General features: G+C 45.2%; 2 protein-coding genes across 2 annotated transcripts in view; both read left to right on the forward strand.

Moving 5' to 3' along the window:
* Positions 1 to 5,871: 5,871 nt before the first annotated feature.
* LOC142255897 (uncharacterized) lies at positions 5,872 to 21,434 on the forward strand. The gene is made up of 8 exons (XM_075327344.1): positions 5,872 to 5,933; positions 6,193 to 6,284; positions 7,734 to 7,860; positions 10,913 to 11,838; positions 14,879 to 14,954; positions 15,869 to 15,969; positions 18,672 to 18,801; positions 20,375 to 21,434. Exons 2-8 carry the CDS (start codon positions 6,236 to 6,238, stop codon positions 21,297 to 21,299), a joined length of 2,334 nt encoding a protein of 777 aa, XP_075183459.1. The 5' UTR covers positions 5,872 to 5,933; positions 6,193 to 6,235; the 3' UTR covers positions 21,300 to 21,434.
* A 5,367-nt stretch (positions 21,435 to 26,801) lies between these two features.
* The window catches only part of LOC142255898 (uncharacterized), a 35,047-nt gene continuing 34,421 nt past the window's right edge, over positions 26,802 to 27,427 (forward strand). The window contains exon 1 of the mRNA XM_075327345.1: positions 26,802 to 26,949. Within this exon, the coding sequence (XP_075183460.1) occupies positions 26,802 to 26,949 (148 nt within the window). The remainder of the gene's footprint in view (positions 26,950 to 27,427) is intronic.

Genomic DNA, 27,427 nt, shown 5'->3' on the forward strand with positions numbered 1-27,427 from the left:
AGAATAATGGGCCCCACATAGCCCTCCATACAGAATAATGGACCCCACATAATCCTCCATACAGAATAATGGGCCCCACATAGTCCTTTATACAGAATAATGAGCCCCACATAGTCTTCCATACAGAATAATGTGCCCTACATAGTCCTCCATACAGAATAATGGGCCCTACATAGTCCTCCATACAGAATAATGTGCCCCACATAGCCCTCCATACAGAATAATAGCCCCACATAGCCCTCCATACAGAATAATGGGCCCCACATAGCCCTCCATATAGAATAATGTGCCCTACATAGTCCTCCATACAGAATAATGGGCCCCATTTAGTCCTCCATACGGAATAATGTGCCCTACATAGTCCTCCATACAGAATAATGTGCCCCACATAGCCCTCCATACAGAATAATAGCCCCACATAGCCCTCCATACAGAATAATGGGCCCCACATAGCCCTCCATACAGAATAATGTGCCCCATATAGTCCTCCATACAGAATAATGTGCCCCACATAGTCCTCCATACAGAATAATGGGCCCCACATAGCCCTCCATACAGAATAATGGGCCCCACATAGTCCTCCATACAGAATAATGGGCCCCACATAGCCCTCCATACAGAATAATGGGCCCCACATAGCCCTCCATACAGAATAATGGGCCCCACATAGCCCTCCATACAGAATAATGGACCCCACATAGCCCTCCATACAGAATAATGGGCCCCACATAGCCCTCCATACAGAATAATGGGCCCCACATAGTCGTCCATACAGAATAATGGACCCCACATAGTCCTCCATACAGAATAATGGGCCCCACATAGTCCTCCATACAGAATAATGGGCCCCACATAGTCCTCCATACAGAATAATGGACCCCACATAGTCCTCCATACAGAATAATGGGCCCCATATAGTCCTCCATACAGAATAATGGGCCCCACATAGCCCTCCATACAGAATAATGGGCCCCACATAGCCCTCCATACAGAATAATGTGCCCCATATAGTCCTCCATACAGAATAATGGACCCCACATAGTCCTCCATACAGAATAATGGGCCCCACATAGTCCTCCATACAGAATAATGTGCTCCACATAGCCCTCCATACAGAATAATGGGCCCCACATAGCCCTCCATACAGAATAATGGGCCCCACATAGCCCTCCATACAGAATAATGGGCCCCACATAGCCTTCCATACAGAATAATGGGCCCCACATAGCCCTGCATATAGAATAATGGGCCCCACATAGCCCTCCATACAGAATAATGGGCCCCACATAGCCCTCCATACAGAATAATGGGCCCCACATAGCCCTCCATACAGAATAATGAACACCACATAGCCCTCCATACAGAATAATAGGCCCCACATAGTCCTCCATACAGAATAATGGGCCCCACATAGCCCTCCATACAGAATAATGGCACCATATAGTCCTCCATACAGAATAATGGGCTCCACATAGACCTCTGTGGCGCCCTGGACAAGCCAGGTCGTCACAGGTTCTGCAACAACACACCTCACACCCCGGCTAGGCACACCGAAGTCAAACAAAAATCCTTGTTGCCTCCCTCCAGGGGCTGATGTCCACACCAGGGGGTGGGCCAGGCGGTTGGCCCCACCCACCGAGGAGTTCACAGTCCTGGAGGCGGGAAAAGGTAGTCAGATCAGTTTTAGAGAGGAGAGAGTGAAGTAGTAGAGGAGACTGACCGTGTCCGGGTGCGTGGGCCGGGCACATACAGCAAGGTTGGCAGACGGTGGTGACCGTCTGCAGGCGAGGCCGATTGGAGTGAACCGTAAGGACCGGGGACGGGCGGTGGCCCGCCGGTACCAGACCGGGGAACGAAGAGAAGCCAGCACCGTTCAGCAGGGCTCACGGACCCCGACCAGGCTAGGAGTCGCCGTAAAACCGGTCAAATCCGTTAGCGAAGGGAACCTCCTGGGTTTCCCAGCAGTCAAGACCTGATAGAAGGCAACAGCTCACACCGTGAAGGGAAATACAGTCACCGCCAAGGCTACAGTTCCCAGGGCCAGAGCCTGCGGGCAAAAGGGGCTCCCTCAGCATCCATCTAAGCTGGGGAGCGGGTTACCGGTGGGAAGCCATCAGTACCACGAACATACTCAAGATGCAGGGAAAGACAGTTACCATCAACCTACCGGGAACAGAAACCACCGCAGCCGTCAGTGGGACCCGTCCATCCAGCCGTGTGTGTTACCAAGAACTTTGCATTCATCATTGGCTGAGTGAGTACCACTGTGCCGTGCGGCACCACGCTGCCGCCGCGACCCTGCATCTCACCAGGTCCCGTAACCCACCTGCCACATCCACCCTCACCGGGCCCCGGGACAACCAACCCCCTACCCACGGAGGGGAAAAACAACATCTAAGCTGCTCCCCGTCATCGCTCCCGGGATCCCCGTCCAGAGCAGCGGTGGTGTCACAACCTCACCAAATCCGTGGGTGGCGTCACGGACAATAAATCCCCAAAACCATTCCCCTTTTCACTCACGGGCGAGGAGCGCCGTTCGAGTCCCCAGGATCCGGCCTACCGCTCGAGCCACCACCGAGCAGCAGCAGCAGCATCCGGACCCGAGCAGTGGGTGAGCGCAGCGTCCTCCTCCCCGCCCGCGACAACTTGGCGTCACAAACAGGATCCTACCGCTCTGCCGTCTGGTAGAGGTTCGCCTTGTGACCGCCGGAGGTGTCCGGACGAAAATTTTGAGAAGCCGCCATTTTGGGCGCGAAAAGTCCCCGCTCGAGCGTCTCCTCGAGCAGTGGAAGCGTGAAAGCCAAAACTCCGCCCCTGTAGAGGAGGAGCCGGAAAAAGACGAAGGGGGACGAATGGCGTCTGGCCGCATGTAGCCGCGGCTGTGGAAGCAGGGACGCCGGGACTCTGCTATTTTTGTGGTTCCTGGAAAGTACCGCTACCAACATGTCCGCCCCGCAGAGGTTACGGAGCCGGTGCCCGGGACAGCGGCGTGGCTCAGGGCTCGAACGGCGGGGATCTGCCGTCGCTACCGTAGTCAGATATGCCTGCTGATGGAGCAGTGGACCGCGGAGGTGGAAGAGGTAGCTGCGGTCGCCCGGGTGTACGGAATGGAGGCCATGATGGAGGAGCTAGTGAGTGACCCACGCCCCTGTGTCCCCGAGGGCCGGCCGCTGCGGCTGAGGGACCCGGTCTGCCCCTAGCCCTCATGCCACTTCCGTTTTCCCTGCCCATGCGTCCCGCTGCTGCTGGTCCGTCTGGCGTACACCCCCTCATAACAGTAGCTGAAGGAGTGGCGAGCCCGGAGACTGCGGCAGCTGGCGGCAACCCGCGTGGCGCAGGGACAGATGAAAGTGACTCCGGACCTGACACAGAGCCTGTTTCAGAGGAGGACGAGGGAGTCGTCGCCTTGTATGGCGCAGAGGCCACTTACATCCCCCGGAGCGGGAATAATGGATACCGGGCGGTCCTTCCTCGTCGCGCCTGGTATGCGCTGGAGGGGCTGGTGCCTGTGGTCTTCCACCCGGGACCGGGTGAGGAGGACGAGAGCGAGCAGTGATGGCAGCGGAGCCCCGCTGTAAGTTGTCCCCATTGGGACCACCAGTACAGTTAAAAGTTTTGAATGATAAGAAAAATCAACCGATGAAGTTTACCTGATTGTACCGTGATTGAACCGGCCGTTGCCGGCAACTAGTCCCCGTAGGGACTTTCTGCAAATGTTGCGTAGGAACTGCTACGGACAAGCCCAAGAACTGGCAGGGCAACCACAAACTTGTGGGATGTAAATAAAAATGTGTTGGCTAAACCGTTATCGCCTCTGGAGAGGCAGATTTGGAGGATGGGCCTGGAGGGAAGAGATGGCCCAGGCCCGCCACTACCGTAACGGGTGGCGATCCTCTGGGGGTTCAGGGGTCCCCATGGACGCGGGTCCCCTGAAAGAGAGAGAACCCGCTCGGGCAACTTGGTTCTGGACTGGGGTCAAGGGGTGCTGCCCGCTTCTTAGGGGCAGCATCAGGGCCAGGTTGTTTGGTGGGAGAAGAGCAGAAGCCGTTACCATTTTAATAAAGACATCCGTTAAGTAACGTTTAAGTGATGTGCCTCCCATTGTGGGAAGATTGAAAATGCTTGTTTTACATGTTTTACTCTTTTTCAGTTGTGAAAATAAAACCGGTGATGGACGGGCAGCCAGCGGACGGTCTGCATTTTACTAAGGGGGAATGTGGCGCCCTGGACAAGCCAGGTCGTCACAGGTACTGCAACAACACACCCCACACCCTGGCTAGGCACACCGAAGTCAAACAAAAATCCTTGTTGCCTCCCTTCAGGGGCTGATGTCCACACCAGGGGGTGGGCCAGGCGGTTGGCCCCACCCACCGAGGAGTTCACAGTCCTGGAGGTGGAAAAAGGTAGTCAGTGGGTGAGCGCAGCGTCCTCCTCCCCGCCCGCGACACCTCCATACAGAATAATGGTCCCACATAGTCCTCCATAAAGAATAATGGGCCCCACATAGCCCTCCGTACAAAATAATGGGCCCAAGTTGATGGTACAAGCTGCTCAGGGCCCCTAAGCTCAAAAACACTGATGACAATGTTCATCTTTGAGAAAATACTGACTTCTGAATGAGCCCTGATGGAGGACATCAAGATAAGCAGACCTGCCAACAGGCAGGGAGATGCAGCCAAAATCCTAAATATGATATATTGTATAGCAAGGATTTAAAATATAACTTTTAATAAATATAATAATAAAATAGATCAAAGTGCAAAGTGAAGTACAATAAAAGGAAGGATCTCACCCAGTTCTTCTCCTGAGGGATCCACACCACTGTATAGACCAAGGCGGGCGGGCATCAGACCAATGACGTCAAGCCGGGGATAAACAGTATAGTTACATTACCCCTGTCGTGCCCCTGCAATAGCTTCCGCCCTTACAAGGGCAGCACCCAAGTCAGGATAACTACCCCAGTAAATACACAATAACCCTCCCAACGCGTTTCCCTCTCCGTGTAACAGGAGAGTTCCTCAGGGGAGAAAAAGAAAGTAAAGCCTGCAGTGGCAGGTCAATACATTACATTACACTACTTGCTTTCAGTCAGTGTGTTCACACACCGCTTTCAGTGTATGTGCTAATGTTTAGCACATACACTGAAAGCGGTGTGTGAACACACTGACTGAAAGCAAGTAGTGTAATGTAATGTATTGACCTGCCACTGCAGGCTTTACTTTCTTTTTCTCCCCTGAGGAACTCTCCTGTTACACGGAGAGGGAAACGCGTTGGGAGGGTTATTGTGTATTTACTGGGGTAGTTATCCTGACTTGGGTGCTGCCCTTGTAAGGGCGGAAGCTATTGCAGGGGCACGACAGGGGTAATGTAACTATACTGTTTATCCCCGGCTTGACGTCATTGGTCTGATGCCCTGATGGAGGACATCACAGCATCTGGACCTAACAATTCTTTTTGCAGAGTTGGCTTCTCGAGTCAGTAAATCATGTGTTGCACAAAGCTTTTGAGAGCAAAAGACATAGACAATGGCACCAACAAGTCCTAAAGTGGCCTTCTCTTGACTCACGGTTACATTAGCTCAGCGTGCCATTGTGCTTAAACCCAAAAATGACCTGTAATAACAGTTAAGTTGAATGAAATTGAAAGATCACAACCTTTAGTGGTGGTCTGTTCTCATCATTTCAGCACTTTTAGGCTAAGAACACAAGCTCAGCACTCTTCGATTTCATCACCATTATGACTGTGACTCAGATTATTGCTCAGAGAGCTTTTCAAGCTTTTCATCACTTTAAAAACAGAGACACGTCATGAACTCCACATCTGATCTAAAGTCCATAAAGCTGTTTTGGAGATCAGCCAGAGTTGGGATGCCCTAATATAAAGGGCTGGTGGTGGCAAAACCTCATCCTCAGATCCAAACACCAAGGGATCAGGTAAGGAGCAACCTCATTCATTCTTCTTGAAGAACCAGAGAGGCAGAACTTTCTGAAGGTCCTAGACTCTTGGTCAACTACAGCTTCTTGCATGCCAAGAAGCCATCGTTAGTTTTCCAACGGTTGGAGACGAATGCTTGGAAATGATTGGAGATGAATGCTTGGAAATGATTGGAGGCAAATGCTTTGGAATCCATACCTTTACCGGTATATATTCACTGGAATAACTTTTTAACCTTTTCTCACTCTTTTTATCCAGATTTTCATCTTCGGGACGAGGTTGACCTATCCAGAGAATCACCATGCTGCTGAAAGTCTTAGGTCTGGCACTAGTTGTGTGCGCAATCACAGGTCAGTGACTTTCTAAGTGAACAATCTCCAAGCTTGAGGCCACAGTAACAAGGAATTCCCATATTTCCATTTGTCACAATAGCACGGTTGTCCTATTATATGGTTGGGGGCATTTAAGAGCCGTAAATCACTAAATTTTGGGTTGCTACCCTTGCCCCCCTAGACTGAAAATTAAATCATGATATACATCTAGTAATACATTGAATTTTTGCCTTATATTTGTATTTTCTTAATGATATTTTAAGGGACATCTAACCTTTGAAGAATTGTTCAATATGTTATAGCCCCTTTTCAGTACAGTTGACTGATTGGTTTCTGTGTCCTGAGACCACCACTGTTCACTTACATTAGGGAGCAGAAGTGCTCTTCTTATTCTCAAGAGCGAGCAGAGAGGTGCATCGGACTTAAAGGAATTTCTAATCTTAGTATAATGATGACCGATCTTTAGAACTGAAGCTCAGCTCCTATAGAAGTGAACCTGGAGCTGACTTGCAGTAACAGGGCATGGCCACTACTGAGAGTATGGCGCTATGGAGTTCTGGCTCCAATAATTGTTTATATTAAGCCACCGCCGGAGCCGAAAGCAGCTGATCGATAAGGGGATCGGATACCGGACCATCACTGATCTTATATCCTAAATATAGGTCATCAATATCTTAAGCTTGGAAAATATCTTTAATCCATGTCTGGTAATATGAAAAAAAAAATCACTAATAGTACCAATTTGCATGAGCTCACATTGACCCCATGGTACCAGACAAGGGTTAATAAAAAGTTTATGGGTCCATACACCACTCTTCTCTCACTTGACAATAAGGATCACTTTTGCCTTTTATTTATGGGGGTCTCCAGACCCTTAACCTCACCAATAACTAATCTTTACAGGATCTACAACATATCCAAAATCATATAAAAAACTATCCAGTGTTTTAATTTTTATTTAAGAAATCAATAGTACACAGGACAATAAGTAACTTTTGTATCTTAAAAACAATAAGTATCTTAATCAGAGAAATCAGCTTCTTTCTCCTCCAGGACTGATCCGTTCATTCTTAATTCATGGGTAAAATCTAAAACATCTGTTTTCAATGAAGAAAGATTTTCTCATTACTGAGATAGAAAATAACAATTGGTGCTTTTAAAATTCTATGAAGGAGGAGAAGCTGGAGGCAGACAGACATTCAACTACAAGTTCTCCATAGAACTTTACGAGCACCAACTGTCATCTGTTATCTCATCTGTTATCTCAGTGACAACCCATGAATTGAGAATTTTGAGAATGAAAGATCAGTCCTGGAGGAGAAAGAAGAGGATTTCTCTAATAGGATAAATTACAAAGTTGCTTATTTATAAATAATAAATATAAACAATAGTTATTCTTTATAGAATATTATTCTATCTGTACAATGAATAGAGTACAACCTTCTAACTTCTGTCCTCCTGTTCTAGGATCTCAGGCCGAGGTCAGCACTGACCACATCAGTGATGCTTTCTGGAGTTATTTCACCCAACTGTCCACCAACACCAAAGACAAAGTGGAGCAGATCCAGCAATCCGACATCAGCAAACAGTTAAAGTAAGTGTCCACCGCACACTGAGTGTATTGATGTGAACGACGATCCAGTACTGGTTTAATTACTATTATTAAACTGGTTATTAAATAGTTGCAGAGATATAAAGAGCGGTTAAAAAATAGGTGCCAAGAGCCCCTGTGTAACTTATATTGGCTGAGCTTTGACCCGATCTCCTTGTGACATAGCACAGAGATCATAAGCTAAAGGTTAATTCCTTTGTATGTGTTTGTGACTCCCTATCTCTGATTTGTTTGATTACTTTTCTATTTATTGCTTTTTTTGTTACCTTTTCATCCTTTTCCATCTCCCGCTTTCCTTCTACATACACAGTTTCTTCACTGCACATTGACAATGTCTATAGTCTCTTTCCTCTTCACTATCTCATCATCTGCTTTATAAAATATTTTTATTTAATTATTTTATTTCTTAAATAGAGTTTTCTTTATCACCGAATTCCATTTTTTTTAAGTGCTACTAGTAGAAAGTATTTTTTTAATTTTTATCTTATAAATCAATAGTATAAGTGAAAATTAGAAATTTGTAGTAAATATAATCAGAAAAATCTGCTTTTTTCTCCTTCTGGACTTATTTATTCTCACTATTATCAATTCAGGGGTAAAATCTGTTTTCAGTGAAAACAGAATATTACATTACTGAGCTAAGAAATGACAGTTGGTGCTTATAAAGTTCTATGGAGGGATGTGGGAGGAGCTAGCGGAACACACAGACATTCTATTGTAAGTTCACCTGAAACAAGTTACATTTTGAAGTGTAAAGGGTACTTTGCACACTACGACATCGCAGGTGCGATGTCGGAGGGGTCATGTCGAAAGTGACGCACATCCGGCGTCGCACTCGACTTCGTAGTGTGTAAATCCTAGATGATACGATTAACGAGCACAATATCGTCGTAATCGTATCATCGGTGTAGTGTCTGGGAATTCCATAATTACGCGACTGCGACAGGTACGATGTTGTTCCTCGTTCCTGTGGCAGCACACATCGCTGTGTGTGAAGCCGCAGGAGCGAGGAACATCTCCTACCTGCGTCCTGCAGCTCACGCCGGCTATGCGGAAGGACAGAGGTGGGTGGGATGTTTACGTCCCGCTCATCTCCGCCCCTCCGCTTCTATTGGCCGCCTGCCGTGTGACGTCGCTATGACACCGCACGACCCGCCCCCTTAAAAAGGAGGCGGGTCGCCGGCCAGATCGACGTCGCAAAGCAGGTGAGTCCATGTGAAGCTGCCGTAGCGATAATGTTCGCTACAACAGCAATCACATGATATCGCTGCTGCGACGGGGGCCTGGACTATCGTGCTCGGCATCGCAAGCATTGGCTTGCGATGTCGTTGTGTGCAAAGTACCCCTAACTGTTGTTACAGGAGAACTTGCAGCAGAATGTCTGTGTCTGCGGATGACAGACATTAATACTAGATGTTTGTGACTCCTTATGTCTAATTTGTTTTATTACTTTTCTATTTATTGCTTATTTTTGCTTCCTTTTCATCCTTTTCCTCCTCCCGCTTTCCTTCTACATACAGTTTCTTCACTGCACATTGACATTGTCTATAGTCTCTTTCCTCTTTCCTATTTTATCATTCTCCCTGTAAGCTTTACCTGCTTTATAAAATATATTTTTATTTCTTAAATCATCTGCTTTATAAAATATATTTTAAATTTATTTCTTAAATAGAGTTTATTTATCACCAAATTCCATTTTTTTAAGTGCTGCTAGTAGAAACTATTTTTTTAATGTTTACCTTATAAATCAATAGTACAAGTGAAAATTAGAAACTTTGTAATAAATATAATCAGAAAAATCTGCTTCTTTCTCCTCCTGGACTTATTTATTCTCACTATTAGCAATTCAGGGGTAAAATCTGTTTTCGGTGAAAACAGAATGTTACATTGCTGAGATAAGAAATGACAGTTGGTACTGGTTCTATGGAGGGATGTGGGAGGAGCTAGCGGAACCCAGACATTCTATTGTAAGTTCACCTGAAACAAGTTACATTTTGAAGTGTAACTGTTGTTACAGGAGAACTTGCAGCAGAATCTCTGTGTCTGCGGATGGTAGACATTCAAGGGAACCTGTCAGGTGCAATATACACCCAGAACCATGAGAAGTTCTGGGTGCATATTGCTAATCCCTAACTGTCCTTGTATCTAGTGGCATACATAAAGAGATCATTAGAAAAAGTATTTCTAAATATCTTTTATGACATGCTAATGAGGCCAGCGACTAGTAGCAAGGGCATTAGTTCCTGAGCACATCCCGACCTCTTGGCTATTCAATGCCCACTGCCCAGCGTCATCATCAGCAGTGACGTGTGTACCTGTGTCAATTGCACTGCCTCGGAATGCTGGGCATAGGGTCAGTGTGCACATGATCAGAAGTTCCTGGCACTTTTGGTAATGCGCACTACACCAGTTTGAAGCCGGGACGCGTACACCCGGCTTCATAGTACCCATGACCGGAAGTCCGGGGATCACACGCACTAAGCCGACATCCAGGGTCAGGTATGGTGGCAGCAAAGGTGAGCGCAACCATGCCTCTGACTCTGCACATTCATTGGCATGTTAGCACGCCCACAGGGGTGTGCTTACATCCTAAGGGGGCTGACCAGCCAAGGGAACTAACACCCTTTGGACTAGTTACTGGCCTCATTAGTATATCATAAAGGATCTTTAGAAATACTTTTCCTAAACATCTCTTTATCTATGCTACTAAAGTCTGGGACAGATATTTGTTATTAAAGGGTTATTCCCATCCTAAAAAGTTATAATTGAGCTACAAAATAGGTAAGAATGATTGATCGAACCGCTGGGATCTCTTCTTATTCCCTATTTCAATGGAATGATGGTCACACATTTCTGCCACTGGTCCATTCATGTCTACAGGGCTTCTGCACAACGTGAAGTGGGTGCTGTGCTATTTCCAACAGAGCAAAGTCCACAGAAATGCCCTAGACATTTCCACAAAGCTTTTATGCACATAATAAGAATGTTTTAAATTTTAGAAGTCATTCCTTATCGTTCTGTTTTCTCTCCACAGTGGTCTAATTGACGAGAACCTTAAGAGCCTTAATCTTTATGCAGGACATCTGCAAGAAAATCTTGTTCCATTCGTCAAGCAGATGCATGACCAACTAACTCAAGACCCCGAAAAAGTGAAGGAAAAAATTACCCAGGAGCTGCATGCATTGAAGGTCTATCTGTCCCCGTATACAGATGATGTGCAGAAGCAGCTGAGTAAGAATGCAGAGGAACTTCGGGTAAAACTTGCTCCTTACGCAGAAGAGGTTAGAGCCCAGCTGGAAAAAAACACGGAGACAATAACTGAGCAGCTGAAGACTGTAACAAAAGACCTGGAAGCCAAAATCAGAGAAAATACAGACCAGGTACAGTCATTATTGACCCCATATTCCCAGGAACTCAAGGCTACCATAGATGACAATATGGAACAGCTGAGAAAGCAACTAATACCCATCACCGAGAAAGTCAAAGATAATGTTGATCAACAACTCCAAGAGCTATCTAAAAACCTGAAACCCTATGCAGAGGATGTACAAGAAGAACTGCGTAACCAGATCAAGAACATGGACTTCCAGATGAAGAAGAATATCGAGCAGATGGAAAGCAAAATCATGGAGTTTAGCGGCCAGCTGAAAGAGCAACTCTACCCCTACGCCAATGAGCTAAGAACCAAGCTGGATGGAGATATGACAAACGTCAAGCAGACATTGGAGCCCTACCTTACCGAGATGAACCAGAAGATGGACCAGAAGATCGTAGAGTTCAAAAACACCATGGCCCCCTACGCAGATGCCCTCAACAAGGATCTTGTACAGAGAGTCGAAGACATGAAGAAGAAGTTGGGCGAATACACTGTAAGTGTTCAGGACCAAGTAGAGTATCTGCATAAAGATGTCAGCGACAAGATCCAAGATTTCATCAATAAGGGTATTTCCACCGAAAACTGAATTACCCGAAGACTGAAGAACAAAGTCCCCGGCTATGATCCCACTCAACATTACAGCTATTAGCGGTGCTATTTCTCTACATTTCTACATCTTGTATTTCCCACCTACATTCCTTATACATTTCTTTAGCTTCTCCTGAGGCTAGAGGAATCTTTGACTTTTCTTTATTGTTTACAGTCCTTTCAGTTTACCTCCATAGTAAGAGATGAACTCACGAAATCTACCTATAGCTAATGTGAACATCGTCCCTTCTGTCACCTGTGCCATTGTGCTATAGCAACATTATGCTCATTATGTCATCTTTCCATCATTTCCTTCAATTTGTCCTATTTCCATTCTGTTCAATAAAATACAACTCAGCAATTCTTGTTGTGTCCCGATTTTCTTAAGTAATACGATTTCAATAATTGAGGTTCCAAAAGTTTTAATAGTTTAAAAAGTTGATATCTTCTTAATATTTTGCAATCAACATATTATATAGAACTGTGTGATTAAAATTGCTCATTTTGCCTTTATACCCAGTAAATTTTTCTCTTTTCTCTGCTCTATGTAGAAACAGTAAGAGACTTTCTGTTTCTACATACAGTTTAGAAGGATTCAACTAGTCTGTTTTTAATCATGTGATTCATAGACCAAATGGAAAATGGAAGAATTAACTGGTTAGAAAGGCAAAATGAGCAACTGCAAGTACTCAGTGCTACATAATATGATGATGATATCAATATATTAACATAAAAACTTTGAAGCAATACTTCTTTAACATGGAAAATATTCCACAAAATCTATAAATTGAACCAATTATCCACATTACTACCTTTTGGATGCAAGAAAGAAATGGCACCCAGTTTATTGATATGGAGCATAACTAGTCTACTTTTCTGATACTGTACATCTTTTAGCAAATATCAGTGTTTGGATTAATGGCTTTCATAACAATTTTGTATTCTTATAAAATCTTTCTGTATTGCTTTAATACATAAGAAATGACAATTGGTGCTTATAAAGTTCTATGGCGGGATGTGGGAGGAGCTAGCAGAACACATTGTATTATTCAGAACTTATATACGGTTGACCTATTTAGAGAGTAGGTCACCAATGTCAAATCTGAGGTGGTCCAACACTTGGCACCCCCATCAATCAGTTGTTTGCTCAATGCGGCTTTATGCACCTTGTAGTGGCCTAGTGGCCGTTCTAGGATACTGCAGCCCATGTCCTTTTAACGTGAATGGGTACTGAGCTGCAATATCCAAGAATGACTGTTGCATAAAGTATGAGGGTTGTGATGTTCTGCTTTGTGTGCTGTCTATATCCAGCTATAGCAGGATCTGATTGTTTGGGGGTCAGACTTGATTGTTGGGGGGTACATAGAGTTGGATCCAAACTGATCTACATTTATGATGTTTCTTGAGGTTAGGCCATCCAGAGTTGGACATGTCATTGGTGCAACCTGTGCAGCGGCACAGGGGTACAAAAGGTACAGGGGACGATTTTTACCTCCAATGCAAGAGGAATTGTGCATTTTGATGAGTTATTGGACTGAAAAGGGCCCATATATTGTTCCTGCACAGAGGTCCTCTTCTATCTGTGTCCACCAGTGAGGCCATCAATATATAAGTTCTGGTCAGCCCCTTAAATGGGTTGTCCAGCTCTATTAGCCGCCCAGTGCCACCTCCTTCTGCTTGACTGATGCCCTCTATACTGTGTGACCAGGCAAAGGAGTCATCCGTGATCAAGCTGGAGAAGGTGACGCTGGGCGGGGAATAGAGCTGGAGTGACAGAGGCTTCAGATCTACAAATAGCTTTTTAGCCTCATTTGCATATCAACTCAAATGCTGATTTCACAGTAATGGAGAAACAAACTGGCCATGTAAAGGTATTGTTGGACTTGTCAGTAAAAGAGCTACCTTTACATATAAATAATTTGGGGGTGAAATCCTGTAGACAGATTTCCTTTAACAGTGAGGATGAGAGGGGGGGGGTCAGAGTTTTGTGCCGCCATAAACTTTAGCACTCTGGCCAATCAATCTTGTTGCCCCTCCCATGCTACTTGTAGTGCTGGCATCCCTGCACTCCTTGCTCCTCTCCCTGCAGGGACGCACATTCACTCACTGCCACGGCCAGCTCTCCCCACGTTGTCCGGCGTCCCGGTGCTCCTCCTTGTGGTTGCCTTCTACTTCCCCCTCCTATAGCCTGTGCGCACAGCACATGTCCTACGGGAGTGCTCCTAGGGTGTGTGTGTGCGTGCACTTATGCCATTCTTTTAAAGGGCCAGCGAGTCACTCTCAGGAACTGCCTCTCAGCCCATCGCTGGGTACTTAAGGCACTATCCCACAAGGGGAGGTTCCTGATCAATGCCCTTAGTCCAGTCAGTTGTGTTCTGTCTAGGTAGTTGTCAGGTCTCCGTGTCTGTCCTGTCTATCCTATCCTGCTTGTACCTGCCTGTCCTGCCCTGTTGCCACCTGGTTCCAGCCCTGTCCTATCCTGCCTGTACCTGGTTCCAGCCAGTCCTGCACTGTTGGCACCTGGTTCCAGCCCTGTCCCATCCTGCCTGTACCTGGTTCTAGACAGTCCTGCACTGTTGGCACCTGGATCCAGCCCTGTCCTGTCTGAACCTGGTTCAAGCCCGTCCTGCCCTGTTGGCACCTGGTTCCAGTCCGTCCTGTCCTGCCTATACCTGGTTCCAGCTTGTCTTGCCTTGTTGGTACTAGTGACTGTGTCCGTCCTGGCCATGCCATCTGGCTTGCTAGTGACTCTGCATGTCCGTCCTGCCCTTTTGGCACTAGTGTCTCTGCCTGTCTGTTGTGCCTGTGCTGTCTGCCTTAAGCTACCCTGGTGGTCCCAGTCTACACTTGTGACTCAGCCCTGTCTGCTCCTGTGTCTGCCCCTGCCCGGTCTTTACCCCACTAAATGGTAGGCCCGGGATCTCCCTGTGGGCCAGGGGTTCCACTTTTGCTCGCCACATTGCCATCTCCGGCGTCGCATGTTACACTACTCCGCTGACATTAGGTTACATGAATCAATGGCTTGATGTCTTTTAGGTGTTCAATTAATATACAGTAACTATCAAGCTCATAATCGCAACACAAAGAGATTTCTGCCCCAGTATCACAACGTGTAAGTCCTATAAGGGATAGCGGCACATGGCTTTCACATGGCAGGGCACACTAACGACTTCAGCTCTAATTTTTTTGTTAATTGGCACATCCTAAAACCTCTATTATAGATAGATATTCTGAAACTTACTGAATAGGTGACATTATAACAGAAACAAAATTGCAGTGCAGTGGTATGGTAATGCCTCCCGGCGTCCAGCTCAATAGAGCGATACTCCTTGTTCTAGTTTCCACAATGTTTTTTCCGAAAGGAAATAACATTATAGCAATCTTGACCCACTAAGCACTTTCCCATGGCTAAAAAATGCAAATCAGCCGAATAAAATAAGAGCTCATTGGACTCAGTATTGTGTCCTCTAAGCCGGCCATTGTGCACAAGCCCAGCTACGACCTGCAATAACCTGGTACTCCAACGCCGCAAGCATTTGTGATGGAGCCCGGTTGTTATTTCGATGTCAGCTGCAGCTACTGAATAAAACCACTCGGCGGTTGTCTCCTCCTTCATGATTAGGACTCAGACACAAGAACTCACAAAGCTCTTCAAAACATCCAACATCGCTCTGAAAAGAGGGACACATCAATGACTCCACATTGTAAAACCGACCGGCCCACAAAAGTGACCTGGAGCAAAGCCAGAGACAGAGATGAACTCATATAAAGGAGCGGCTCCCATCAACTTCAACACTGACCCAAGCACCAAAGGAAAGGTAAGGAGCCATCTTCTCTCAAGTGAAAAACTTGAGGATGAACATTATATAGAGGTTTAATGAATCTACTCATAAGAATCACAATAATTATCGGATTGCATTAGTTTTTGTATTTTTTACTTTCCAGTGATGAGGTCTGAGCTTTGTGAGGACTGAGTATTTCGGTAGAGATGTCTAACATGATTACCTGTTCTTGTTTTCTGTACAGATTTAAATCATTGCCAATTTTTAGGACTTACGTTGACCCATCCTGTGACTCAAAAATGTTGGCTAAAGTGTCAGTGCTTGTACTAGCCCTATGCGTAACAGGTCAGTATACTTACTCTAGCATTAGGCTATGGCGACATGATGGTGTCATCTCACGTATATAGGCAATGAATTAAGGGTTAGGGCGCATGGGTAACTGGTCCCTCCATTCAACTTCTTGAGGCCAAGGGGTAACCAGTGTAGAGAAGGGGACATAAGTCTGTCCTGGTGATCAGTGGGGGGTATCTGCAGTTGGATCTACACCATGTCACATAGGCAATGAATGGAGGCCAGTGTGCATGGGTGACTGGTCCCTCCATTCAACTTCTTGAGGCCAAGGGGTAACCAGTGTAGAGAAGGTGACATAAGTCTGTTCTGGTGATCAGTGGGGGGTATCTGCAGTTGGATCTATACCATGTCACATAGGCAATGAATGGAGGCCAGTGTGCATGGGTAACTGGTCCCTCCATTCAACTTCTTGAGGCCAAGGGGTAACCAGTGTAGAGAAGGGGACATGTGTCTGTCCTGGTGATCAGTGGGGGGTATCTGCAGTTGGATCTACACCATGTCACATAGGCAATGAATGGAGGCCAGTGTGCATGGGTGACTGGTCCCTCCATTCAACTTCTTGAGGCCAAGGGGTAACCAGTGTAGAGAAGGTGACATAAGTCTGTTCTGGTGATCAGTGGGGGGTATCTGCAGTTGGATGTACACCATGTCACATAGGCAATGAATGGAGGCCAGGGTGCATGGGTGACTGGTCCCTCCATTCAACTTCTTGAGGCCAAGGGGTAACCAGTGTAGAGAAGGTGACATAAGTCTGTTCTGGTGATCAGTGGGGGGTATCTGCAGTTGGATGTACACCATGTCACATAGGCAATGAATGGAGGGCCAGGTGCATGGGTGACTGGTCCCTCGATTCACCTTCTTGAGGTCAAGGGGTAACCAGGGTAGAGAAGATTACATAAGTATGTTCTGGTGATCAGTGGGGGTATCTGCAGTGTATCATCCAGCACATAAGTGATCATTTGTGTAGACTTACCTATATACCCTTCTAAGATTTCTATGTTACAACTAAACTCCTTATATTTCTCTGTTTCTTTCAACTAACCGACCTAAACCCGAAATTGCCATTCCTGTATGGGGTTCTACCATATCTTTCAAGCAACACTCTTTCGGTGTCATATTTGACTCAGATCTTTCCTTCACTCCATACATCCCACCACTCACTCATGTTACCTGCTCCTCAAAAGCATTTCTAGAATCCATCTTTTTCTTACCTTTGAAACTGCAAAAACTCTTACTCTTCCTTTGATTCATTCACATCTGGATTATTGCAACTCTGCACTAATTGGTCTCCTTCTTACTAACCTCTCCCTTCTCTAATCCATCCTGAATTCAGCAGCGAGGATCATTTTTCCGTCCAGCCACTACACTGATGCCTCCACCCTGTGCCAGTCATTGCACTGGTTGTCCATCCGCTACAGAGTCCAATACGACTCCATAATACAAAATAGAAGAATTCTCGGCACTTCCAAAACTTAAGATCTGAACCGGTGTAAACTAAACATGACATATATTATCCAAAATTATATTTGCGCTCAAGTAAAAGGGAGGGAAAAAAACCCAAAAGCAAACAAACTGAAGAAGGTAAATAGTGAATATTGAAATGTGAATATGCATTACTGCCAAGAAAACATGAAAAAAAGAGTCCAATATAAACTTACCGCTCTCGCCCACAAACCTCTCAACAGTTCTGCACCGCTCTACATCTCCTCCCTCATCTCTGCCTACAACCCTACCCGTGTACTCTGTTCTGCTAATGATTTAAGACTATCATGCTCTATAATCCGAACTGCACATTCCCATCTTCAAAACTTTTCTTGTGCTGCACCAGTTTTCTGGAATGGACTACCTAAACAACTTGGTTAATTCTTTCTATTCGCAGTTTTAAGAGTTCCATAAAAAGACACATCTCTTTAGGTAGACCTATCAGCTCACCCATGTATCTGCTCTCTCTTTACCTTTCCTAAATATTTCTCATAATCTGTTCCCTTCTACCACCAGTTTCCTCACCTTCCATGCACTCGGTAGCAAATTGTATGTGAACTTATACAATTACTGGCTCGTGACCGACTCAGGCAGCTTTACTTACATCCCCCTATTTATTATAAGGATGGTTGGACCTTATATGACAAGCACTTTTTACCATTTTGTCACCCCTATTTCAAGGCCTTCACGCCTCTGTAATATCTGACATTGTCTGTACATGTTCTTTCTCAATTGTAAAGTGCTGTGCAACACTACACAAACACTATCAAAGTAACCATGATATTGGTTTAAACCATGATGAGATATCGTTAGAGTCTGCTGTAGCAGAATGATCGGAGGGGATCTAACCCCTGAGACTCCCATCGATGAAGCCCAGTTCCTGATCTGCTGTCTCCAGAATTGGCCACTCCTCAGTTACGGAGCTGTGCTGTTCTGTGCTGTTCTCTTCCATACACTGTCACTGTGTTGCTCTCCTACTAATCTGATGTTGATGACCTATCCATGGGTCATTAATGTCTAAGCAGTAGACAACTAATTTACTGGTTAAACCATCTAATAAGTCGTCTTCCAGGTCTCTCACCCACCCAATTAGTTTTTGGCAGTGATGCTTCCAAACCCAATTTCGTAAAATTGTGTAAAATTATGTAATCTTTGTGTCCATTTGGAGGATTTGTATATTTATTTGGGTTTTTATATGTTCTTTCCTTTGTTAGGATATCAAGCTGAGGTCTCCAGTGATCAGATAAGTGAATATTTTTGGAATTACTTCTCACAGTTGGCTGGTGGTACTGGAGAAAAGGACAAAGACAACATTCAGCAATCAGACTTCAGTAAACAGCTCAAGTAAGTGGACAGAATGGACAAAACCTCCCTAAGACAATGAATTAATATATACTAGATTAGGGTCAGATGAACTTTTATGCTATGGGACTTATTTTCCTTTGTTTGGAGTCTCCTCTTTTTGGTCACCTCATTGCTGGGTTAACAGGTGAAAGATTGATAAGACATTATTACGTCTGGTGGGTTGAGGTCCTCTCCATCATTCACCTGACCCTGAAGCCACTCAGATACCTTAGCAATCACTCTGAAAGGATAATACATCATCAGTTGGAGACCACATAAGCAGCATGGCATGCTTTAGGTGTGGCATGTGCATTCACACCAACAGATGTTTGACATACAACGAAAACACACCACAACAATACCACAAACAAGGGGGACATTGGGAATACAATATCAACAGTAGGCCCTGGCACTAGTGAGAGGGTAAATGGGATACCTCCTGCCCTTACTTGCCACTGTACCCTGCGAGACCCTAAACAGGTTCCTCACCTGTTGCCAAGCCAGAACCTGAAGCTCTAGGAGACCCTGTCATAAACCCTGGCTAGTGAGTAGTGAGTGGGAAGGTAAGGCTCACTAGACTCATTGCTACACTCATACAACACGAGGGTAGGTAAGACAAATAGGGGAATACCAACCAAAATGGAGAAGATACGACTTCAGGACAAATCCACAGCAGCTCCTTCCACCAAGGCAGCCAGAATACAAATGGTTTTGTATAATCAGCAAGGATTGCTGGGAAACCTTGCTACTTAAACACAAAGGTGCATTGCTACAAAGCAACTGCAGCCAACATGCAATGCTAGGAAGCTGCTGGCAGAAAACTGACATTAATTGGAAAAGTGGGGGATCGGAGGAGTAGCTAAGATTTTTTTATTTGAACAATCCACAAATATCTATGTCAATTCCAGAAATTCCTATAATATTTTGCTCGCTATAAAAATATCCCAGCCACAGATGTCCCAAAACAATCTACAAGTCAGCAATAGAGACCCCCAATTCAGTGTGTTAAGTCATGAAAGCTCCTTACAAAATTGTATCAATCACCTTCTCCATTAAGACGTTGCATTAGACAAGGGCTACTCATCGACTTTGGCCATAAAACATTAAGATTATAACATCGTTCTGATATTTTACAAACATCGATAGAGAATCTGATCATGTTGAAATCGAATGAGTTTGGACTTTTGGTTGCTGACACGTCAAATTCAAGTCAGCTTGGGTGTCTCAACGTGACCATACTCACTATCATTAGAGGCAATTTAGGAGAGAAAGGCAAAGCACAATTTAGTCAGGGGTGGATACAAAACCCCAGTGGTGGGTAAACATGTTGGCCCATTGCTTTCTAAATGTTCTCAATTTAATGAACGTGAAACGCTAGTGTTTCACCCTCACAAACTGTGAGCGATAGATTGAAATTATTACCATAATCCCTTATGTTAGACAGTGAGTATAATTTTCTTCTATGGTGCAACATTCAGTAAAAGAATTCCCATGATGATTAGTTGTTGACATTGAGCCTCTTCCATTATTGGTGTTTTCGACAGTTCTCCTGATTAAGTCTTCTCTTCCACAGTGCCCTCATTGAAGAAAATCTGAAGAGTGTAAATAAATTGGATGGTGATTTTATGGGTCAACTCGTTCCTTTGGCCAAGCAAATTCGTGAACAGCTGATGAAAGACTCTCAAACATTGAGAGAACAAGTCAGACAAGAGTTGGAGAAGTTGGCGGTCAAGTTGTCTCCATATACCGATGAGGTCCAAAAGCAGCTGAACAGGAATGCAGAGGAGCTTCAGGACAAATTGACTCCACATGCCAAGGAATTTCAAGCCCAGTTGGATGAAAGCACCCAGGTTCTCAGTGAGCAGCTAAAATCTATATCGAAGAACCTAGAGATGAAGATCAAGGATGGTGTTGAACGTTGGCAAGAGGCATTGGACCCATATTCCCAAGAACTGAGGAGTGTAATAGATGACAATATGGAGCAGTTGGAAAAACAGCTCAAAACCATCAACAAGCAAGTAAAAAGTAATATTGATGAGCAAATGGAAGAGTTGTATAAAGGCCTGATACCGTACGCAGAGGATGTGAAGGAGGAGTTGCACAAACAGATCGGGAACGTGGACTTTCAGATGAAGAAAAATGCAGAGCAGATGGAGCGCAAAGTCTTGGACTTCGCTGGGAAACTACGAGAGCAGCTTTACCCCTACGCCAATGAGCTGAGAACCAAGCTAAATAGTGATACTTCGAATGCCAAACAGACGATGGAGACATATCTTACAGAGATGAGCCAGCTGATGGACTATAAGATTGAACAGTTCAGAAAGGCGATATCCCCTTTTTCAGATTCCCTCAACAAGGATCTGGTAAAGAAAGTGAAAGACATGAAGAAGAAACTGGGAGATTACACCGTGAGCATACAGGATCAGCTGGACTACCTGGAGTCAGACATTCGAGACAAGATCCGAGACTACATCACCCAAGAAGATTCTGAAAACTGACATTCTGGATCTTAGATATATGGCGAAAGAGAAAAGACAAAGCAAGCTTGTATCATTATTTCTAGAAATATATTTGAATAGATGTAAATGTAACACAATACAAATAACAGAAAATAAATACTGAACTCGAGACGATTGCATGGTGCCATGTAGTGTTTTCACAAGCTGGGCCCAAAATGTAAACGGGTTGTCAGACTAGGATAAAAACAATTTGGGTCCCTGAACGGTGTGCAAATAATATCTGGTATCGCCACCTGCTGGAACAAATAGAGTAGAAGTCCGGCTCTGACCTACGAAATCTTCTTTATTTAATCCAGTTCACATACAGAGGATCACAAAGCAAAAAGGGAACGCATGGAGAGCATTTTCAAAGCGTTTCAGGTGTAGTCAGCAGCACTCTTATCATGACATCATTAAAGGTGGTGACTACACCTGAAACGCGTTGAATACACTATCCATGCATTCACTGTTTGCTTTGTGATGCTCTGTATGTGAACTGGATTTAAATGAACAAGATTTCATATGACAGAGCCTACTGCAGATAGGGCCATAGGGAGAAGCCCTTACTACAGATAGGGCCAAAAGGGGAGGCTCCTACTATAGATAGGGCCATAGGGGGAGGTTCCTACTGCAAATAGTGAAAGGTGCCTATTCCAGGTAGGACCATAGGGGGAAGCTCCTACTACATGTAGTGGAGAAGGTGCCTACTGCAGATAGAACCATAGGGGGAGGCTTCTCCTTCAGATAGAGCCATAGGGGGAAGCTCTTACTACAGATAGGGCCATAGGGGGAGGCTCCTACTATAGATAGGGCCATAGGGGGAGGTTCCTACTGCAAATAGGGAAAGGTGCCTACTGCAGGTAGGACCATAGAGGGAAGCTGCTACTAAATATAGAGGGAGGTGCCTACTGCAGATAGAACCATAGGGGGAGGCTTCTCCTGCAGATAGAGCCATAGGTGGGAGCTCTTACTACAGATAGGGCCATAGGGTGAGGCTCCTACTACAGATAGGAGAGGTGCCTACTGCAGATAGGGCCATAGGGGCAGGCAACTACTACAGATAGGGCTATAGGGGGAGGCACCTACTACAGATAGGGCTATAGGGGCAGGCACCTAGTACAGATAGGGCTATAGAGGGAGGCTCCTACTAAAGATAGGGCTATAGGGGGAAGCACCTACTACAGATTGGGGGAGGTGCCTACTGCAGATAGGGCCATATGGGGAGGCACCTACTGCACATAGTGCCTAAGGGGGAGCCTTCTCTTACAGATAGGGCCATAGGGGGAAGCTCTTACTACATATAGAGCCATAGGGGAAGCTCCTCCTGTATATAAGACTGTAGAGGAAGTCTCATCCTGCATATAAAGCTATGGGGGAGGCTCCTACTACAGATAGGGACTTAGCGGGTGGCTCCTCCTGTATATAGGGCCATAGGGGGAGGCTTCTTCTGTAGATAGGGCCATAGGGGGAGTCTCATCCTGTAGATAGGGCCGTAGGGGGAGGCTCCTCCTATAGATAGGGCCATAGGGGGAAGTTCCTCCTGCTTCTAGGTCTTGCATTAGTAAATATATCTTTGATTCAGGACATTCTATATTTATAGATAGGGCTGTAATGGGGAGGGGCCTACTGCATATAGGGCCATAGGGGGAAGCTCTTCCTATAATGCCATAGGGGAAGGCTTCTATTGCTGATAGGGCCATAGGTGGAGTCTTCTCCTGCAGATAGAGCCATAGGGGGGCTCCTCCTGTAGATAGGGATATATTGAGAGGATCCTCCTGTTTTCAGATCTTTCATTATTAATTATATCCTTAATCACAGACCTCCTGTATCTTCAGGATTTGATTATTATGACTAAATCTTGTATAAACCAATGATATTTACAGTAAAGTAGCACCACCTGTTGCTACAGTATAGGAAGAGCAGATTTACACAGGTGGATACTAAGGAGGGCCAGTTACCGTGCCTAATGGGCATTACGTGTACGAGCACATAAGCACAGAATAAAGGAAATATATATATACAAAGCAGCAAATCTGTGTGTGGGGCCCGCTGAATGCAAAACCACAGTTTTCACCCAATTTCAGTGATATTTTTCACTTTACTGAGAACATTAAAACTTGAAATCTCCCCCTTCATGAGATTTTGAGATTTAGCCTTATAAACCAGAGTGCTGCTTAGAAGCATAGAAGCTGCTGAGGTAAAGTGAAAGCTCAGTTCTGATTGGTCGCTATGGATGTCTAGAGCAGACTGACTGGGAGGCCATTTTGATAACTGATATTGGCGATCCTTCAGGACAGACATTTTCTGCTTTCATATATATATATATATATATATATATATATATATATTCACGGTCGATCCCCTTGACCTGTCTGACTATTTCTATCCTGTTTGCAGAACCCTCCCTCCCCACTTATCCTGGTTTCTTAAAATAATGAACAAATGCACTGATATTGGATAAAATGACCACCGCATCTTCCACTAACCAATTTAATTAACATACAGTCATAAAAAAACTAAGTACACCCTTTTTGAAATGTAGGGTTTTACAGATCAAGAAATAACTAAAAAAGTGGTCTTTACAAGGTCTTAAAGGGAGCCTGTCACATGTAAAAACACTATTAACCTGGAGATATGGGGTTAATCTGCAGATATGGGGTTAATCTGCAGATATGGGGTTAATCTGCAGGTTAATAGCGTTTGAAACCTTCCTGGCGCCTGCACATTAAACCTCGCTGCTGGGAGGAAATTAACTTTATTTCTCCCGACAGTGTTCTGGTTTCAGTCATGGATGCGGCGCTGGCGTGCGGTCAGTCACTGCTCTGTGTATGGAGAGTGGTGGCTGGAACTACGCCCTCCACACTGACAGACAGCTGGTTCTAATGATAAGCAGCTGTCAATCAGTGCCAGGGGTTGCAGTACAGAGCCGTGGCTGAACCCACAACGGCGCTGCCTCCATGACTGAAACAAAAACACTGCCGGGAGGATTACAGTTAATTTCCTCTCAGCAGTGGGATTTAATGTGCAGGTTTCAAACACTGTTAAAGCACAGATTAACCTCACATCTGAAGGTTAATAGAGTTTTTACATGTGACAGGTTCCTCTTTAAAAAAAAGGGTGGATTAGTAAAATTTCTGCTGTCACGCTACAGTATGTGACTACAGATTGGTGAATCCTGACAGTGTGCTAACTGCTCCTTCCGCTCCTCCCCTCTATTGCAAGCAGGTGATCATGTGGCCACCAGTGTGTGATTTGCATTCTCATCCACTTCTCTCAATAGAACATTTTCCTCTATTGCCATTAGTCACATGACCACCAGTATGCAAATCACTTCAATTATGTAAAAATTCTCTCCAAAAAGTCGACCACTAGGCGTCCTCCTTGCATCTGTATAAAAATCTGTCCAATGCCTGTTGCTAAGTGTAATCCATCCCTTACCAGAGGCGCTGAGACAGATTGTAGGAAGTGGGAGCAGGTCTTTGTCTTTATACAAGAATTAAGGGCTTGGTTTTGTTTTTCTACAGGAAATCACTTGATGGGGGGGTGGGGGGGGGGTATTTTTCCCTGTACTCCTGTCTAGAGGTATTACTGAGATAAAGAACTTCAATTCAGGGCAGATATGAAGTAATTGAAAATCCCAGGTCCTATAGTGCTGGCAGAATGCTGCGAGACAAATTGCACTAAGTGGGAGCCGGTCTTTGTCTTTATACAAGAATTAAGGGCAGGGTCTTGTTTTTCTACACTAATTCACTTGATGGGGGGGTTCTTCATCCCTCTACTCCTGTCTAGAGGCATTATTGTGATACGGAATCTCAATTCAGGGCAGATATGAAGTAATTTCAAATCCCAGGTCCTATAGTGCCGGCAGAATGCTGCGAGACAGATTGCAGGAAGTGGAAGCCGGTCTTTGTCTTTATACAAGAATTAAGGGCAGGGTCTTGTTTTTCTACACTAATTCACTTGATGGGGGGGTTCTTCATCCCTCTACTCCTGTCTAGAGGCATTATTGTGATACGGAATCTCAATTCAGGGCAGATGTGATGTATTTGCAAATCCCAGGTCCTATAGTGCCGGCAGAATGCTGCGAGATAGATTGCAGGAAGTGGGAGCCGGCCTTTGTTTTTACAAAAGAATTAAGTGCAGGGTCCTGTTTTTCTACATTCACTTGATGGGGGGGGTTTCATCCCTCTACTCCTGTCTAGAGGCATTATTGAGATACAGAACTTCAAATCAGGGCAGATATGAAATAATTGAAAATCCCAGGTCCTATCGTGCTGGCAGAATGCTGCGAGACAGATTGCAGGAAGTGGAAGCCGGTCTTTGTCGTTATACAAGAATTAAGGGCAGGGTCTTGTTTTTCTACATTAATTCACTTGATGGGGGGTTCTTCGTCCCTCTACTCCTGTCTAGAGGCATTTTGAGATACAGAATTTCAATCCAGGGCAGATATGACGTAATTGAAAATCCCAGGTCCTATAGTGCTGGCAGGAAGTGGGAGCCGGTCTTTGTCTTTATACAAGAATTAAGGACAGGGTCTTGTTTTCCTACAGGAATTCACTTGATGGGGGGGAGGGGAGGGGGGTTCGTCCCTCTACTCCTGTCTAGAGGCATTACTGAGATACAGAATTTCAATCCAGGGTAGATATGAAGAAATTGCAAATCCCAGGTCCTATAGTGCTGGTAGAATGCTGCACACTGTAAGTAATGAGATCTTAAGTTACAGAGCATGAGAATAGGACCAGGAACATCCAACTCTAGTCACACACATCCATAAGGTTTTCTCCGTAGACATCGATTAAGTATAATGTATCACAGGCTGCACCTTGTTTATTGTATCCGTTTGCAACATTCATTCTACCATTCTTTTTCTGCCGGGAGTTATGTCCAGACTGTAGGTGGCAGCCCTGTATAATGTACGACCCGTCACCGCTGCAAAATATTGTACTAATGATGACGACAACAAGCAAATCAGCAAATCACGTAAATGACAAGTTAATAAAGGCAAGTGTTTATTGTAAAACTATTGTAAAGATAAACAGATGGATGTTCCGCAGACTGTGAAATGCGGGAATTAATCATCTTTGTCATTGCTTTATGGTTTGTAAAGAAGGACTGAAAATGTCTCATATTAACACATTTATTAAACTGTCAGCAACGCTAAATAAGAAAACAATGTCCTAAAAACTGCTTAGGCCGGGTTCACACTTGTAAACTTCTGCTTTGATGGAAAAAAACAACCCTATTTTTTCCCATTAAAATGATAACCACCTGAATTGAAATCAAAAGTGAAAAAAAAAAAAAAGTTATTACTTATTTTGTGTGGCGAGATTACTATTTTTTATTGATACCAATTTGGGGTACATATGATGTTGTAACGGTCGCCGAGGAGCGGAGAGCGTTCGGGAGTGGACCTACTGGACCGTACACCAGACTCTCCTGGAGAAGCTAACCTCGAGCTAACCCCTATTCAGGGGCTGTCGGGCACAGCCTCAGAGGGTCGAAATGCACAACAGCCAGGACCAGTGGAGTCGGCTCTTATGGACAAGAGAGTCTCTGAAGTCCAGTATAGATGTGCACAGATGTAAGGGCATGGACGAGAAATCGCAGACGTGGCAACAGGACACGGTATCCTGGACATGGCAGCAAGCAGGTTGTGGCTCAGACATGGCAGCACGGAGGTGGCAGCTCAGACGTGGCAGCACGAAGGTGGTAACTCAGACATGGCAGCACGGAGGTGGGAGCTCAGACGTGGCAGCACGAAGGTGGTAACTCAGACGTGGCAGCACGGACACGGAGGTAGCAACATGCTCTAGGAAGAGACACAGATAATGGGTACAGGTAACTGGTACTAGAACACGAGACGCAGGACTAGACACAGTAACGGACACGAGACCTGAGAACTAGCAACATACTACGGATGGGCAATCTTGTCCAGGCACCTCCCCTAAGGGGAGAGTGCTTTGACTACCTTCAGGGTGATTGCTGACCTCAGGGGTCACTTCTGGGTTATAGGACGCCAGCCTTTTAAGAAAGGGGGCGTGGGCACTCCCAGAAGGCATGCGTATGGTCTGGCAGCAGGAGGAGGCTGGGGCAGGAACGAGGCACATGGACCCGTCGGACAGGTCAGG

This window comes from Anomaloglossus baeobatrachus, chromosome 11 (genome assembly GCF_048569485.1).
Source record: "Anomaloglossus baeobatrachus isolate aAnoBae1 chromosome 11, aAnoBae1.hap1, whole genome shotgun sequence".
NCBI lineage: Eukaryota > Metazoa > Chordata > Amphibia > Anura > Aromobatidae > Anomaloglossus > Anomaloglossus baeobatrachus.